Source organism: Stegodyphus dumicola, chromosome 4 (assembly GCF_044657685.1).
Source record: "Stegodyphus dumicola isolate Sdum_Otavi_A_Nest chromosome 4, ASM4465768v1".
Classification (NCBI taxonomy): Eukaryota; Metazoa; Arthropoda; class Arachnida; order Araneae; family Eresidae; genus Stegodyphus; species Stegodyphus dumicola.
Window position 1 is genome coordinate 137,531,132 of NC_140771.1, and position 12,992 is coordinate 137,544,123.

At 32.6% G+C, this 12,992-nt stretch overlaps 1 protein-coding gene across 1 annotated transcript in view; it reads left to right on the forward strand.

The window, feature by feature from the left end:
* Positions 1 to 12,992, forward strand: part of LOC118193042 (acyl-CoA-binding domain-containing protein 5-like) — a 62,081-nt gene that overhangs the window by 35,297 nt on the left and 13,792 nt on the right. Inside the window, exon 5 of the mRNA XM_035364081.2 lies at positions 5,547 to 5,620. Coding sequence (XP_035219972.1) covers positions 5,547 to 5,620 — 74 coding nt within the window. The remainder of the gene's footprint in view (positions 1 to 5,546; positions 5,621 to 12,992) is intronic.

Genomic DNA, 12,992 nt, shown 5'->3' on the forward strand with positions numbered 1-12,992 from the left:
TTCTTCACGGCTATTGTTTCATCAGTTAGAATCCATGTTCACAAAATCACAAGCAAATCAGTTAGTAAGAGAAAAATTACCACTAGTGGATGGATCCATATTAAAATTTAGGAGTGCTCACTGTATGAACACTTTGAGGATGGAGAAAATGTGAATGCTTCACAAAATCCCTAGCAAATCAGTTAGTAAGACAAAAAGGACCATTAGTGGATGAATCCATATTAAAATTTAGGGGTGCTCACTTTATGAACATTTTGAAGATGGCAAAAATTATGTGAATGCTTAAAAAGTTTTCAGAACTGCACTTAAAAGCTGGGGGGAAGGAATATGTGAGTATACAGTCCCAGATCTAGGGGGGGTGGCAAGACGGGGTCTGTGTCCCGGGCAGCCAATTCAAGCGTGGCACTGGATCATATTTGGAATGTCAAATTTTGCTACAACATTAGTAGTTTTATAGCCAGGTTAAAACCTCTTTTAAGAATATTTATAAATAATTTCTTGAAAACCTTTTAGTAGAACAAACAGTTTTAAAAGTTAGCTAAGTACAACCGAATACTACTCTAAAGATAAGATCAGAGTCCAGGCGTCACTGACAAAGTCAAAGGACCCTGTCCCTCTGCCAACTCAACATGTAATTTTATTGCAAAGGTACTCTGTAGACACCTTGATCTTTAGTCCCTGTAAGTTACACCTAGAGAAAAGTATCTATATATCTATCCCTTCAACTTCTGTGCCTAGAGTCCCTCTGTTGTCCTCTCTTTAGGTGGGGATATTCAAATGAGAAAAAACAGAACAATAGCAAAGGCGCTTTGTTGTCATACCGATGCCTCTTGTGAAGTAAATGGAGAAGCATGGTAAATTGTAATTCTTTCCTAAGACTTGATAAAAATTAACCTTGGGCCAATGAAGTAATTCAAATTAATGTACGTCGAGAATATACAACAGAAATGAAGTAAGGCATTTTGATTTTTTTGCAGCCAGTCAGCAATTTAGGTTTTAAAAATGGATTTATTATTTTTATAGTTTTTAAAGCTTTTTTAGTGTGGAGGGTTTTTTGTTCTCTCATTTTCTTTTAATATGCCTGCTTCCAGTATTCCTGACCATAAGGATTTAGCGAGACGCACCCATTTAGTTAGCGGCCCGAAGATTATTGAATGTAATTACGTAGCTTTTCTTATTAAGGCAAGTTACATAGTATATTATTTAGGGTGCAAGAAATCATGAGAAGGTCTAGGAAAAAAATCTCAGGGGCAGAATATAGAACCAGAGCAAAAGATAGGACCGAACACAGAAAACAAATTGCAGCTAAAATAAAAAATGGCTTCACGGAAAAGACGAACCGTCAGACCCTGCACCAACTTCCGATGGTGCCGAGATTCTAAACAATATTAATATTTCTTGCAATTTGCATGACAAAGACGAAGAATCTTCATCTATCATCCTCAAACAGACTACATTTCAGCGATGAGAGAACAACCTTCTTCATAGACCCCAAACAAACATCTAGAGGACATGAAATTAGGATATAAAGTATTTTCTCATTTAGGTATGTGTGGGCAGCAGAAACTTTTGATTTGTTGGATTCAGGTAGTTGGCCAATCACAGAAAAAAATGAACAATCAGCAACGATGTTTCTTAAGCAGTCAAGTTGTATTATTAGCCAATAAACATCCAGAAAACGTAGACCTTAGGTCCACTGAACATCATGGAAGACATTTGACTTCTTCATTGTAGCACAGAACATTAGCAAATAATGAAAAGATTAACCCCTTCGCGCTGACTGTCACGTATACGTGCCAGCAATGAACGCACTTACCTACCGGCCGACACGCAGGCGTGCCAGAGGATTGTTCCATTCTCTACCGACTGTCACGTATTTGTGCCCGTACTTTGGAACGTTTTTCAAACTATAATTTCTGCCACAAGATTGCACTGTATGTCCATATGGTTTCAGATACATGTAAATTAGACCTTCTATTTGAAATGAGAGAAGCATGACTCACATATACGTGTTTTTGATTATATAAACAAACGGGGAAATAAATGTTTCTGAATGGTGTGATTTATGACGTCTCTTTAAATCGCACTTTATTCGCACGTGGTAGTTGTTTACTGTAAGTAGAGAAGTTTTATTTGCTCTAAAGCGTTGGGTATTTCAGTTTGCAGTTCAGTTTTTAGAAAATAATTAGATCTTGTTAGGAGTGAATTCTTTGTTTTTACCGTTTCAATGTCGAAGCGTCGAAAATGTTTAACAGAGCATGAAATAGCAGAAATGATGCAAAATATTTCAGATATTGTTTCTGATATTCTGATATTGATTATGAAAGATTAACTGAAAGACATTTTTCAAAACTTTGTTCAGAAGAGACTGATAAGAAAATGAGACGACGATGCTTCATTTGTTCACATTCCCGGAAAAATCCTCCAAAACAGCAAATGAGTTATTACGAGTGCAGGGAATGTAACGTAAGACTGTGTGTAGATCCCTGTTTTCAAATTTTTCATACGAAAAGAGAATTTTAAGTAATATATTTAGTTTTCAGATGTATAATGTTAAAATTCATAAAATGGTGAGTAATTAAAATAAAATGTGTAAAATATGCATTTAAACAAGAAATAAGGTAATTAAAGTATATATATAAAAATATTTATAAAGCATAAGCCGTTTAAATACTCTATAGAGCATTATTAAACAATGTGTTGATACTTCGGAAAATTCGTGGATTTAGGCTTAGTAGCAAAAAAGCCCCCGCCCTGGAGAGAAGCTCGCCTAAGACACTGCCAGCCTCAGCGATAAGCGCGCGTTTTCACTACCCGGCTTGAAGGGGTTAAAAGATCTTGGCTTATACATTCTAAAACTAAAATTCAATTTTTGTACACCCTATGAGATTTATCAGAAACATGCCACTGCCACTACATCAACATTGTGGACTACAGGATTTATTAATTTTGAAAAAAGCTGCAGAAAGGTTAACTGAGCACAAAATATCTGAAATCCACAGAGAAGGCATGATTAATTGGAAAATTCCACTACAAATGAAATCATGTCAAGGCATCGATCATGACATTAAGAGACTAATTCACACAGAGAAAGAAAAATGGAGAAAGATCCTACAGATAGGTATGGATGCTGTATTGTATCTTTCAACAACCTTTCTTTCCGTGGGTCTGGTCTGATGAAACATACTCACAAAGTCTCCTTGGCCTAGTCAAGGCATTTTTTTTTTTTTTTTTTTTTTTTTTCCCCTCAAATTTAATGACTCTGCTAGTTGAACATAACTCTTTTTAAGTACTAGAATACCTAAAAAAAGGACAAGTATGATATTTAACAAAGATAATTCAAAATGAAATTACTGATGTAATGGTGAAAACAATTTGCAATAGCATTTTAAATTATATTAAAGAAGCCAAATATTATACAATAATGTTCGATTACATTCCAGATGTGTCGCATAGAGAACAAATGAACCAGGTGATTCAATACGTAAAAAACATATGGGGATGTGTGTGGAATAAAGAGAGCTTTATTGATTTTATAGAAGTTGGTGGAAAGACAGGAGAATATATTTCTCAATGGATTGTGGAAAAACTGACACTTGATGGTTTGGATATTGACAATGTCATGGTCACTGAGGATAACTGATCTAATATTGCCGGTACTTACCGGTCATATTAGATCCTGGAGTACAAGCCAGGATTACAGAAATGTATAAGCTGGCCAAATATGTGCGATGTTTGGCTCACTCTTTGAATCTTGTCAGTGTGCATTCTGCTTCATCTTGCCCCAAAGCAGTTAACTTATTTGGAATTATCCAAAAGAGATATAGCTTTTTGTCGAATTAACTATTCGATGGGATATTACAAAAAGATATACAAAAACCAACTTAAAAGGAAGCAGCCAGATGAGATGGTTGGCAAAATATGTGGCTGTGAAAGCTCTTCTAATGAATTTGCCAGAAGTAGTAAAATCCTTGAAAGAAATTCATTATCTTTCTCTTAGTGCGGAATCAAAGTACGAAGCAGAGCATCTGCTACATGTAAAAAATTTTGAACAACTTATCAGCCTGACAGTTTGGGCTAATATTCTTTGAGAAATCAATCAAATAAATACTGAAATTCAAAAGGAAGATATTATTCTTGCATGTTGCGTCGCATTAATGGAAGGTCTGACCAAAACTTTGCAAAAAATTAGAGAAATTCCTATTTAATATTGGATAGAAGAATCTAAAGCAGCAGCCGCATAAATTGAGGTTGAACCTATTCTGACAAAAGAACAAATTATAATTGTATTTGATCGAATCTTCTCAGAAATTAAAATGAGGGTAAACAAGGCTACTACACTTAATTCAAAATACAGTACAAAAATAGTCTTTTGCATGAATATGTAAATATTTATTACATTATCGGGCCTCGTGAGGATGATAGTAGAGTTCTTGAGTAGACTACATGAAGGCATTATTGTTAAATGAATATTTAATGCACTAGGTTAAAGTTACTGTTACTATCAAGAAATTGGTATAAAATTATTCAATCCATTGCATTAGTGATTTGTAATTTGCTTATATTTGTTTAAATGAAATTTTTTATTATTTAGTAATGTGTGATGTGCTGTGCTGAGCTATTTTAATATTTAGTACTAATCATTTTCTATCAGTATCATTTATGAGTAGGTATCGTTGCAAATATTCAAAAAAAAAAATCCCCATTTCAGGGAAAATGTAAATTTGGTTATTTCAGTGCACCGGAGAAGCACGTGCATTAAGAGAGTTCGCACGGGTTTTTAATTATGTAACTTTTGGTTTGTATGTTCGGCCACCAGCGGCTGAGAGGTAAAGTCTGAACACTGGTAGTTCGGTCGGGGGTTAGAATCAAGCAAATTAGCTGGCTGCATGGGTGTTTCCACCGTTTTGCTCATGCGTAACTTGCATATGAGCCAATAACTCTTAGAAAGACCTCAGCGAAGACATCTTCCCTCTTAGGCAGGTAGCTCTCTTATGCTTTGCCATAAGTAAAGAAACTAAACCATAATAAATTTTACATTTTATCTCCGAAACTATTTACATTTCTGAGATATAACTATCTATAGTATTTCTACGTTTATTTAAAAAATTAAAATTTGTTAGAGAAACTTAAAGAATGATGGGTGAGGGTGGCAGTTTTAGATTTTTTCCCCGCCTAGGGAAAATGCTAAATCCGGCACTGTGACTGTGAGTATATGAACTGTAAGATTGGTATGAATCTTTCATTATTTTGTATAGTTTTATCGAATGCCCTCTGTATGTCATTCTTAAATTGAGAAAATTCAGTCTTGTTATCACAAGAAAGTACATCTTTATCAGTGACAATCCTAGAAACAATTTTCTGATTATTGAATTAGTTGAAGCAATTGAAAGGGAATATCTTGAATTTTAATTTCTCACTTGTTTTATTTCTAGCCCTTTTTATTTAGTAAAATAATAATAAATAATTATTAAATAATGTTTATTTAACATTATATTTTTGCTGTAATTCTATGTCATATATGATTTTTAAATGCTGTATTTTAGAAGTTCACAATGGCAAATGTGTTGAATATCCTTTTCCAAAGACTATCTTAGAGAGCCTTCAAATTGGTAAAGAAGTAAGCTCCCTTGTAGTTATATATTTCGATCTAATGTGTGATACATTTTCATTAAAATTTTATTTTTTAATTTAATATCTTTTTATATCTTTTGTGATTCTGTTTAAATCTATGGTGATCATCAAGAAACTCAACTTGCAAAGGGATTATTTGCCAGAATGAACACAAATGATTTGAGTTTGCATTAATGATTTCAAAAAACAGTTTAATAGATTTTGAAGCCCATCTGCAAAAATATGCATGTGTACCCTTCATGTGGGTCTCCTTTTAAAATGTATTCATGGAATTAACTTTTTCAAGTTTTGTTTCTGTAGTCTGTTGTGAATAACATCCACATTTATTTTTTAAATTAATAAAAAACACTTATAAAAATACAGGTAATTAATGTATTTTTTATATTCACAACTGTAAAAAATGACATATTTTCCTTGCACTCAAATGAAATTTAAATTATTAATATATTAATGCAGGAGAATTTTAGAAATTTGTGATTATTTAACCCATACTTAATTTTAAATGTAAACAAACTTTTGATTTTTAGAAAATTTTGAAATTTTATTAAAAAAAAAATTTATTTCAAAACTTTCATAAATTTATCAGCATTTTTGTTCTTATATGTACATAAAAATAAGCATTTTAACAAAAATACATTAGATTTCCCTTTTTTCAACATATGCTTTTGGTATTGAGTCATCTGAAAAGTTCTGCAGTTTTTTTTTTTTTTTTTTTTTTTTTTTTTATGATAAATATAAATGAAGCAGTACTGAAACACAGGAAACTTTCGTGGAATCACATAGCATCATTTTATTCTGTGACTTTTTACCATCTTTCAGACAACTGGAAAATTCGTTTTTTAGAATTTTGAAGTGAATAAAAAGGTGAAAATCCAAAAGTCCAAGGTCTAGTGATATAAAAGGGAGTAAGACAAAACCTGTCAGCCTTACTCAATAAGTTTTTGGTGTGCATTCATTGACATTTGCGGCCAAACGTTTTCATGATGGAAGACAACACCTTGAAAATTGGTCAGTTCTGTGTGCTTTTGTGTGATTTCTGCTTTAAAAACTACCATTTGGCAACAGTTTTATTTTCCCCCCTGAATTTATTGTATGATTTGATGACAAAAATTCATAGCATACAGAAAGAATTACTTTTTTGGAGCAATGCTTTTGTTTGTAGTCCTGCCATACAGAAATCATTACATTTTTGCAATGTGGGCTCCCTCTTCCATGTTACTAACTTGTTTTAGTTTACTTCCATGATCTTTTCTTGTAACACTATTGTATAGTATCCACTTTTTATCTCAAGTAATGATCCATTTCAGGAAAAGTTCCTTCCCCCCCCCCTTTTTTTTTTCTCCTATTGAAGAATCACATCACAAAATTCAAGAAAACATATTTTTCTCTGTTAAAAGCAAGGGGTACTCATACATCGTAGCAGTTACATACCTGATTTTCATTGAATTGTCATGTATTGTAATTTTTGGAAGATTTTAGTTCTTGAACTCTATTACTTGGATTTTTAGTGACAGCTTCTATTAATAGGTTCTTGTTTACAAAAAAATTTTCATAATGAGCAGACATTATCTTCAAAGCTGCAATTTCCAAGCTTAAACTTCTCAACCAGACCAGGGGTCGGCAACCTTTTGAGTCGGAAGAGTCAAAAATTACAATTTACAAAATTTCAAAGTTTTTAAAGAGCCACCAAATTTTTTCTTGCCAAGAATAAATAGTACTTGCATAAATAACGTTTTTTGATAAACAAAAACTAATGTATTTATTCATAAGAAAAAAATATCTATTTATTCATAAGAAAAAATATCTATTTATTCATAAGAAAAATATCTATTTATTCTTATATATAAATAGCGTTTTTCACAAAAAATTATATTGTATTATTAGATAATTACTTATTAGTTAAGTAAAAAATTAAAACAATTAAACATTTACTTACAACACTAACTTGTACTTCAATTAAAAACAATTGATCAAACAAATTCAATGGGAACGATGGCTTTGCATACAACAACGTACATTTGAGCAAACAAATTCAATGGGATCGTTGGCTTTGCATGGTTTTAGAAAGTTTGGATAAATTTGGCTCATAACTGGTTGTTTTAAGTTTCAAACATGACTCTAAATTTTTATTTGTTAGTTGGCTTCTTACTCTACTTTTAATTATATTCATGCAAGAGAACCCTTTCTTGCACGAATATGTCAATTCGAAGATAGTCAGCACTTCAAATGCCAACTTCTTCACCTCACTATAGCAATTTAGAAGACTATTCCATGCATGGAATATAAGTGCCTCAACTCTCGGCATTTTTTTAAAGCTCTCCACTTTTGTTGCATTACGTACATTTATTTCTGGTCCTCCAACTCTTCCAACTTGCTTTTCAACTCTGTAAATTTTTCACTGCACAAAGCTTTACTTTTTAAATTGATCAGTTGCATTTCTAGAGATTCAGTATCAATTCCAAATGGCTCAGTGTAGATTTCGTTACTATTTGTGTTGAGAGGGTTTACTGTGAATGCTAGAGTAGTTTTGTTGGTTTTGAATTACTCAAATCTGTCAGCAAATTCATCTTTAATTTTTTTGTAACTGTGCTGAAGTAATTCGTGTCAACAGTTGCAATGGTTTTATCACAATATTGCTTTAGAAATTGAAAATGTAATTTACCGCTCTGAATATCTTTTGCAAAAAGAATTAATTTTTCTTCAAAACAAACCACTTCTTCTTCTGAAACATAGGCTGGGTTTCCCCTTCTTTGCAGTTTTAGATTCAGCTCCTTTAATTTCGCTGTGACATCCACCATGAAGTAAAATTTTTGCAACCATTTGTCGTTCTCTAATTCAGGGTGATTAATGCCTTTTTCATTTAGGAATGTATTTATTTCACTCAAGTACAAAGAAGAATGTTTCAACACGTTTCGTTTGGAAAGCCATCGCACTTTATTGTGAAGAAGGAAGTCGGATTACTGAGTCTCCATTTCGTTTAAGAATTCTTTGAACTGACGATGGTACAGTGCCTTTTGACAAGATGCTGATAACAATCTTGATTACCAAATTCATAACCTCAACTATTTCGGCCAGAAATGTTTGGGCACAAAGCCCTTCTTGGTGTATTATGCAGTGAAACATAAGAATTTCATGGTTTATTTTGCTCTGAAAAATCATTGTTGCCCCTTTATTTTTTCTGTCATACTTCTGGCTCCAACAGTTGCTATTGAAACGATTTTATTTAAATCGATCTTATTGCCTTCAAGACATTTTTGCATGGCATTCGCTATATCTTCCCCTCTATTTTGTCCCGAGAGTGGTATCAATCCTATAAGTTCTTCTTTTGGATCTCGGGAAGACACGTACCTGACAAAAAGGGCAACTTGTGCCGTGTCTTTTATGTTGCAACACTCATCTATAGCAAGCTATAAAGCAGAAGAAAGCTGAATATCTTCCACCTGCAAATATGTTACATTTGAAGACATTTTAGCTTTTCTATCTTGTACAGTTTTAGTGGATAGTGGCAAATCTTTGGTTTTTTCCAAGATTTCTGATTTGTTTTTGAAATCACAAAACAGTTCTTCAGATGCACGTATGAAGTAATCTTTGACATACTCACCATCTGTGAATGGTTTGCCTTTTTTTTGCAATTTCTAATGATACCGCGAAGCTTGCCAGATTAACATTACTTGTAGATTGCGTCCAGTTACTTAACATGGAACTTGATTGCTGTTTTTGTTTTTGGATCTCATCGACAGCTTTTTTTCGTTCATCCTCGGCTGGATATTTACTAGCAAAGTGAGTTTTTCAAGGCCAATGAGACAAGTTGCAAGGCATATGAAAGTGAATGACTGCGAATTGTCGATGCTCTTCTTCAGTTCTTCTCTCTTTTTTTTTTTCGGGGGGGGGGGATAAAATAAATAATATTTGAGTATGGAACTAAAGAGCCACAGATTGCCCACCCCTGAACCAGACTGTTTTGTCAGAAAAAGAATTTTTTTCTTATATAGCACAAACTTAATGGTATTTTTTCATTATGCACCTGCTGCACTTTTTGGCAAAATAAAAGCCACTGTGAAAATAAAACCAAACACATGTCAAGATATAATGATATTATCATTGGGGATCAAAGCCATTTGTCAATTCACACACACAAATGCACAAAAAAAAAAAAAAAAAAAAAAAAAAAGAATAAACAAAATAACAGGTGCATAACAAAAAAGTACAGGAACATACAAATACATGGTAGGTGCATAATGGGAAAGTACCAGTTTTATGAGCAGCCTGACTAGCATTTTTTCCTTTTTTAAAATAAAACAGCTTAATTTAACAAAATTGAACATTTGGGTTTTCCATGCTTAGCAGTGCACTGAAACAAAAATTATGCTAAAGCACATGTTGGAACTATGCAGTATGAGCAGAAATGACTGTATTTAAATATCCACTTCAATCAAGGACATTTTATTAGCAGAAACAAAATAATTAAAATAAGTTTGAATTTGAAAAAAGGCAAAACTTTTGGGATGACCAAATACATTTTGAAGTATACATGCAGTAGCCAAATCACATATGTGCATACCACACATATATCAGCATGTAACATTGAACTGTCATTTTACTAATCGGCATCTTCTGGCTGAAATGTAAATCCTAGCAACATAGATTTTTTTCCTCCCTCATAAAATTCCTTGTATTTTTTTTTTTTTTTCTATATATAAAATGCTTCTTTTTATTGTCATTTAAAAATAGAACAATACCTATGAGTCTTGAAAAGTTGCCAATGAGTTGGTAACTAATTGGGGAGGGGGTTATTTTCTCATTTTAATTAAATTTTTTTTTTTTAAATAAATTGTTGCTTTTAGATTTTGAAAAATTTTTTTGGATTTTATTTATTTGTATAGCAGACAATTAACCTTCTTCAGGGCTTCTGTTAATTAAAAAAAAAAAAAAAAAACCTGCTTTTTATCACGTGTGTGTTCACATGCATGCGTGTTCCATGCACTGATCTTTTAAGGCAGCTGCAGAAACAAATTTTCAAATCTCACACTATGAGTGATTAAAAAAGTGTATAAAACCTTCATTTTTAGGGCAATTACATACCTTCCAACAACTGGAGACAGTTGTAGAAACTTGCTTTATGTTTTTCTTAATAGCTTTGAGAAGAGATTGCTGTATTCTCTGCTCAGCGAATTCAAAAAACCTCATGTCAAACCTTAGCCCCTCCAAACATCCTTGTTCTATTCACCCTATTACAGTGATTATATTTTTGCTTGCTTTCAAACCCTGAATTTGGGCCCACCAGTGGCCAAGTAGTAAAATTGCTGAATACTGGTAGTTTTGACATAGGTTCCAGACAAATGGGCTGGTTGCATATGCGTTTTCATAGTTTTCCCCAAATGTAGCACTTATACGAGCCAGTTGCCCTTAGAAAGTCCTCCACAAAAGCATTTCTCCCCTTAGGCAGGTAGCTTAATGTTTTTTGCCATAATCAACTAACCAATCAACCTCAAACCTTTCTTAATTTCAGTAATCGCACCAGAATCCTCAGTTATACTAATTTTATACATACATATATTTAGCTTACCTGTCTAAAAAACTCAACCAATCTGTGACACATTTTTCTAGGACATCAATCTCAAAAGAAATTAAATAACAACCTGCCTTTCATATCTACATATTCATTGTCATTAAACTGAATTATGCTTAATTTACACTTTTTAAACCAGAACTTCCTCATGGATGTTGCACAATGCTCATTCATTTCACTCTTATGATACTTTCAAATTAAACCATCAATCTATTTTTTTTTAAATATTCCTTGCCATAAGCATCTCATCTTTCCACTCTGAACATTCAGCCTTATTCACAGTTTAATCCATTAACATGCATCACTCTAATAACACAAACACTTTTTCCTTTTCCTCTAAATCCTTAAAAACATTTAATCATACATTTCAGTCATGATACTGATTTCCCAAGAATAGTTAAGACAATGAATGCTTTATCATAATGGAGAAAACAGGGATGTGTCTGCAGTTTAAAAATGGGACATTTTAAAAATAATATGTGGCTGAGAGAGAAGTATCCTAGAATTGGATGAAGGTTACCAAAAAATAAGGTTGCGGGAAAAAATCATTATCAATGAATAAAATCATGAAATTCGGTAAATATGCACTTTAACCAGACTAACTTGTGGCTACTCAAAATCTTATTTAAAATTTTCAAAGTAAACATTCCTCCCAAAAATAGCTAATAAATAAATAAGCAGAAATAGCTGTGTAATAAATAACCTAAAATAAGCAGAAATAGCTGTGTTAGTCTTTTGGGAGGAATGACTTATACTTCCATTCCTGTAGTACTTGTAAAATTATTCGAACTAACAGAGATATCCAAACTTCCATTAAACTAAAATTTTAAACTTATAAAAATGCCTTACAAATCTATTTCACAGTTACACAAAGTATGTTATCAAGCAGTTTTTTGGAGGGTTCTTTCAGTAATTATTATCAAAATGGAGAATGGGGAGAAGGAAAATGAATAAGCTGTTCCTCTTTATGCAAAATATTATGGGTATGACATTTTTATCTAGTAACATCAGCTAGGTTCTGCAACTTTTACTGATGTGCATTGCAAAGAACTTTGATTTTTTCTTAGGAAATGTTTTCTGTGGTAAAGTTATAAATAGTATATCTATTGAAAGGAATCATTATGCTACAGAAAACAAGTATTGACTTGGAAATCACTAAAGAAATTTTTAGCTTTACTTTAATAGTTCCCCACGAGCGGCCGAGCGGTAACGTCGCTGAACACTGGTAGTTCGGTCCGAGGTTCGAATCCCACGAACGGGCTGGCTGCATGTGTGTTTTCGTGGTTTTCCCCATGTGTAACATGTATACGAGCCAGTTTCCCTTAAAAAGTCCTCCACGAAGTCATCCCTCCCTAAAGGCAAATAGCCCTCGAGTGTTTTGCCATAATCTAATAAACCAAACCTTTAATAGTTCGAAGCTTTTTAATTCTTTGATGTGTGCAATATTATTTTAAAAATGTTTTAACTAAAAATCTCGCTTTATTCTAAATCAAATATTTTGATCCTAGAGACAAATAATATATGAATTTTAAAAAAATTGCACATTGATCTGTGAGTCATTACACTATGAAACCAGCGCCTGTCTAAGATTTTGAAACTTATTGAGGCAATAGGAAAAAAATATAACTTTTTACAATGTACATTTCCAATAAATGATGAAATTTGTGAATTTAAAAAAAGTATTTAAGAATTGCATTATATGTAATTTTTATACATTATTTTACAAAACGGTGAAAACATAAGAACATGCATAATAAGGACGTTTGAATAAATGGATTTTAAGAAAGGA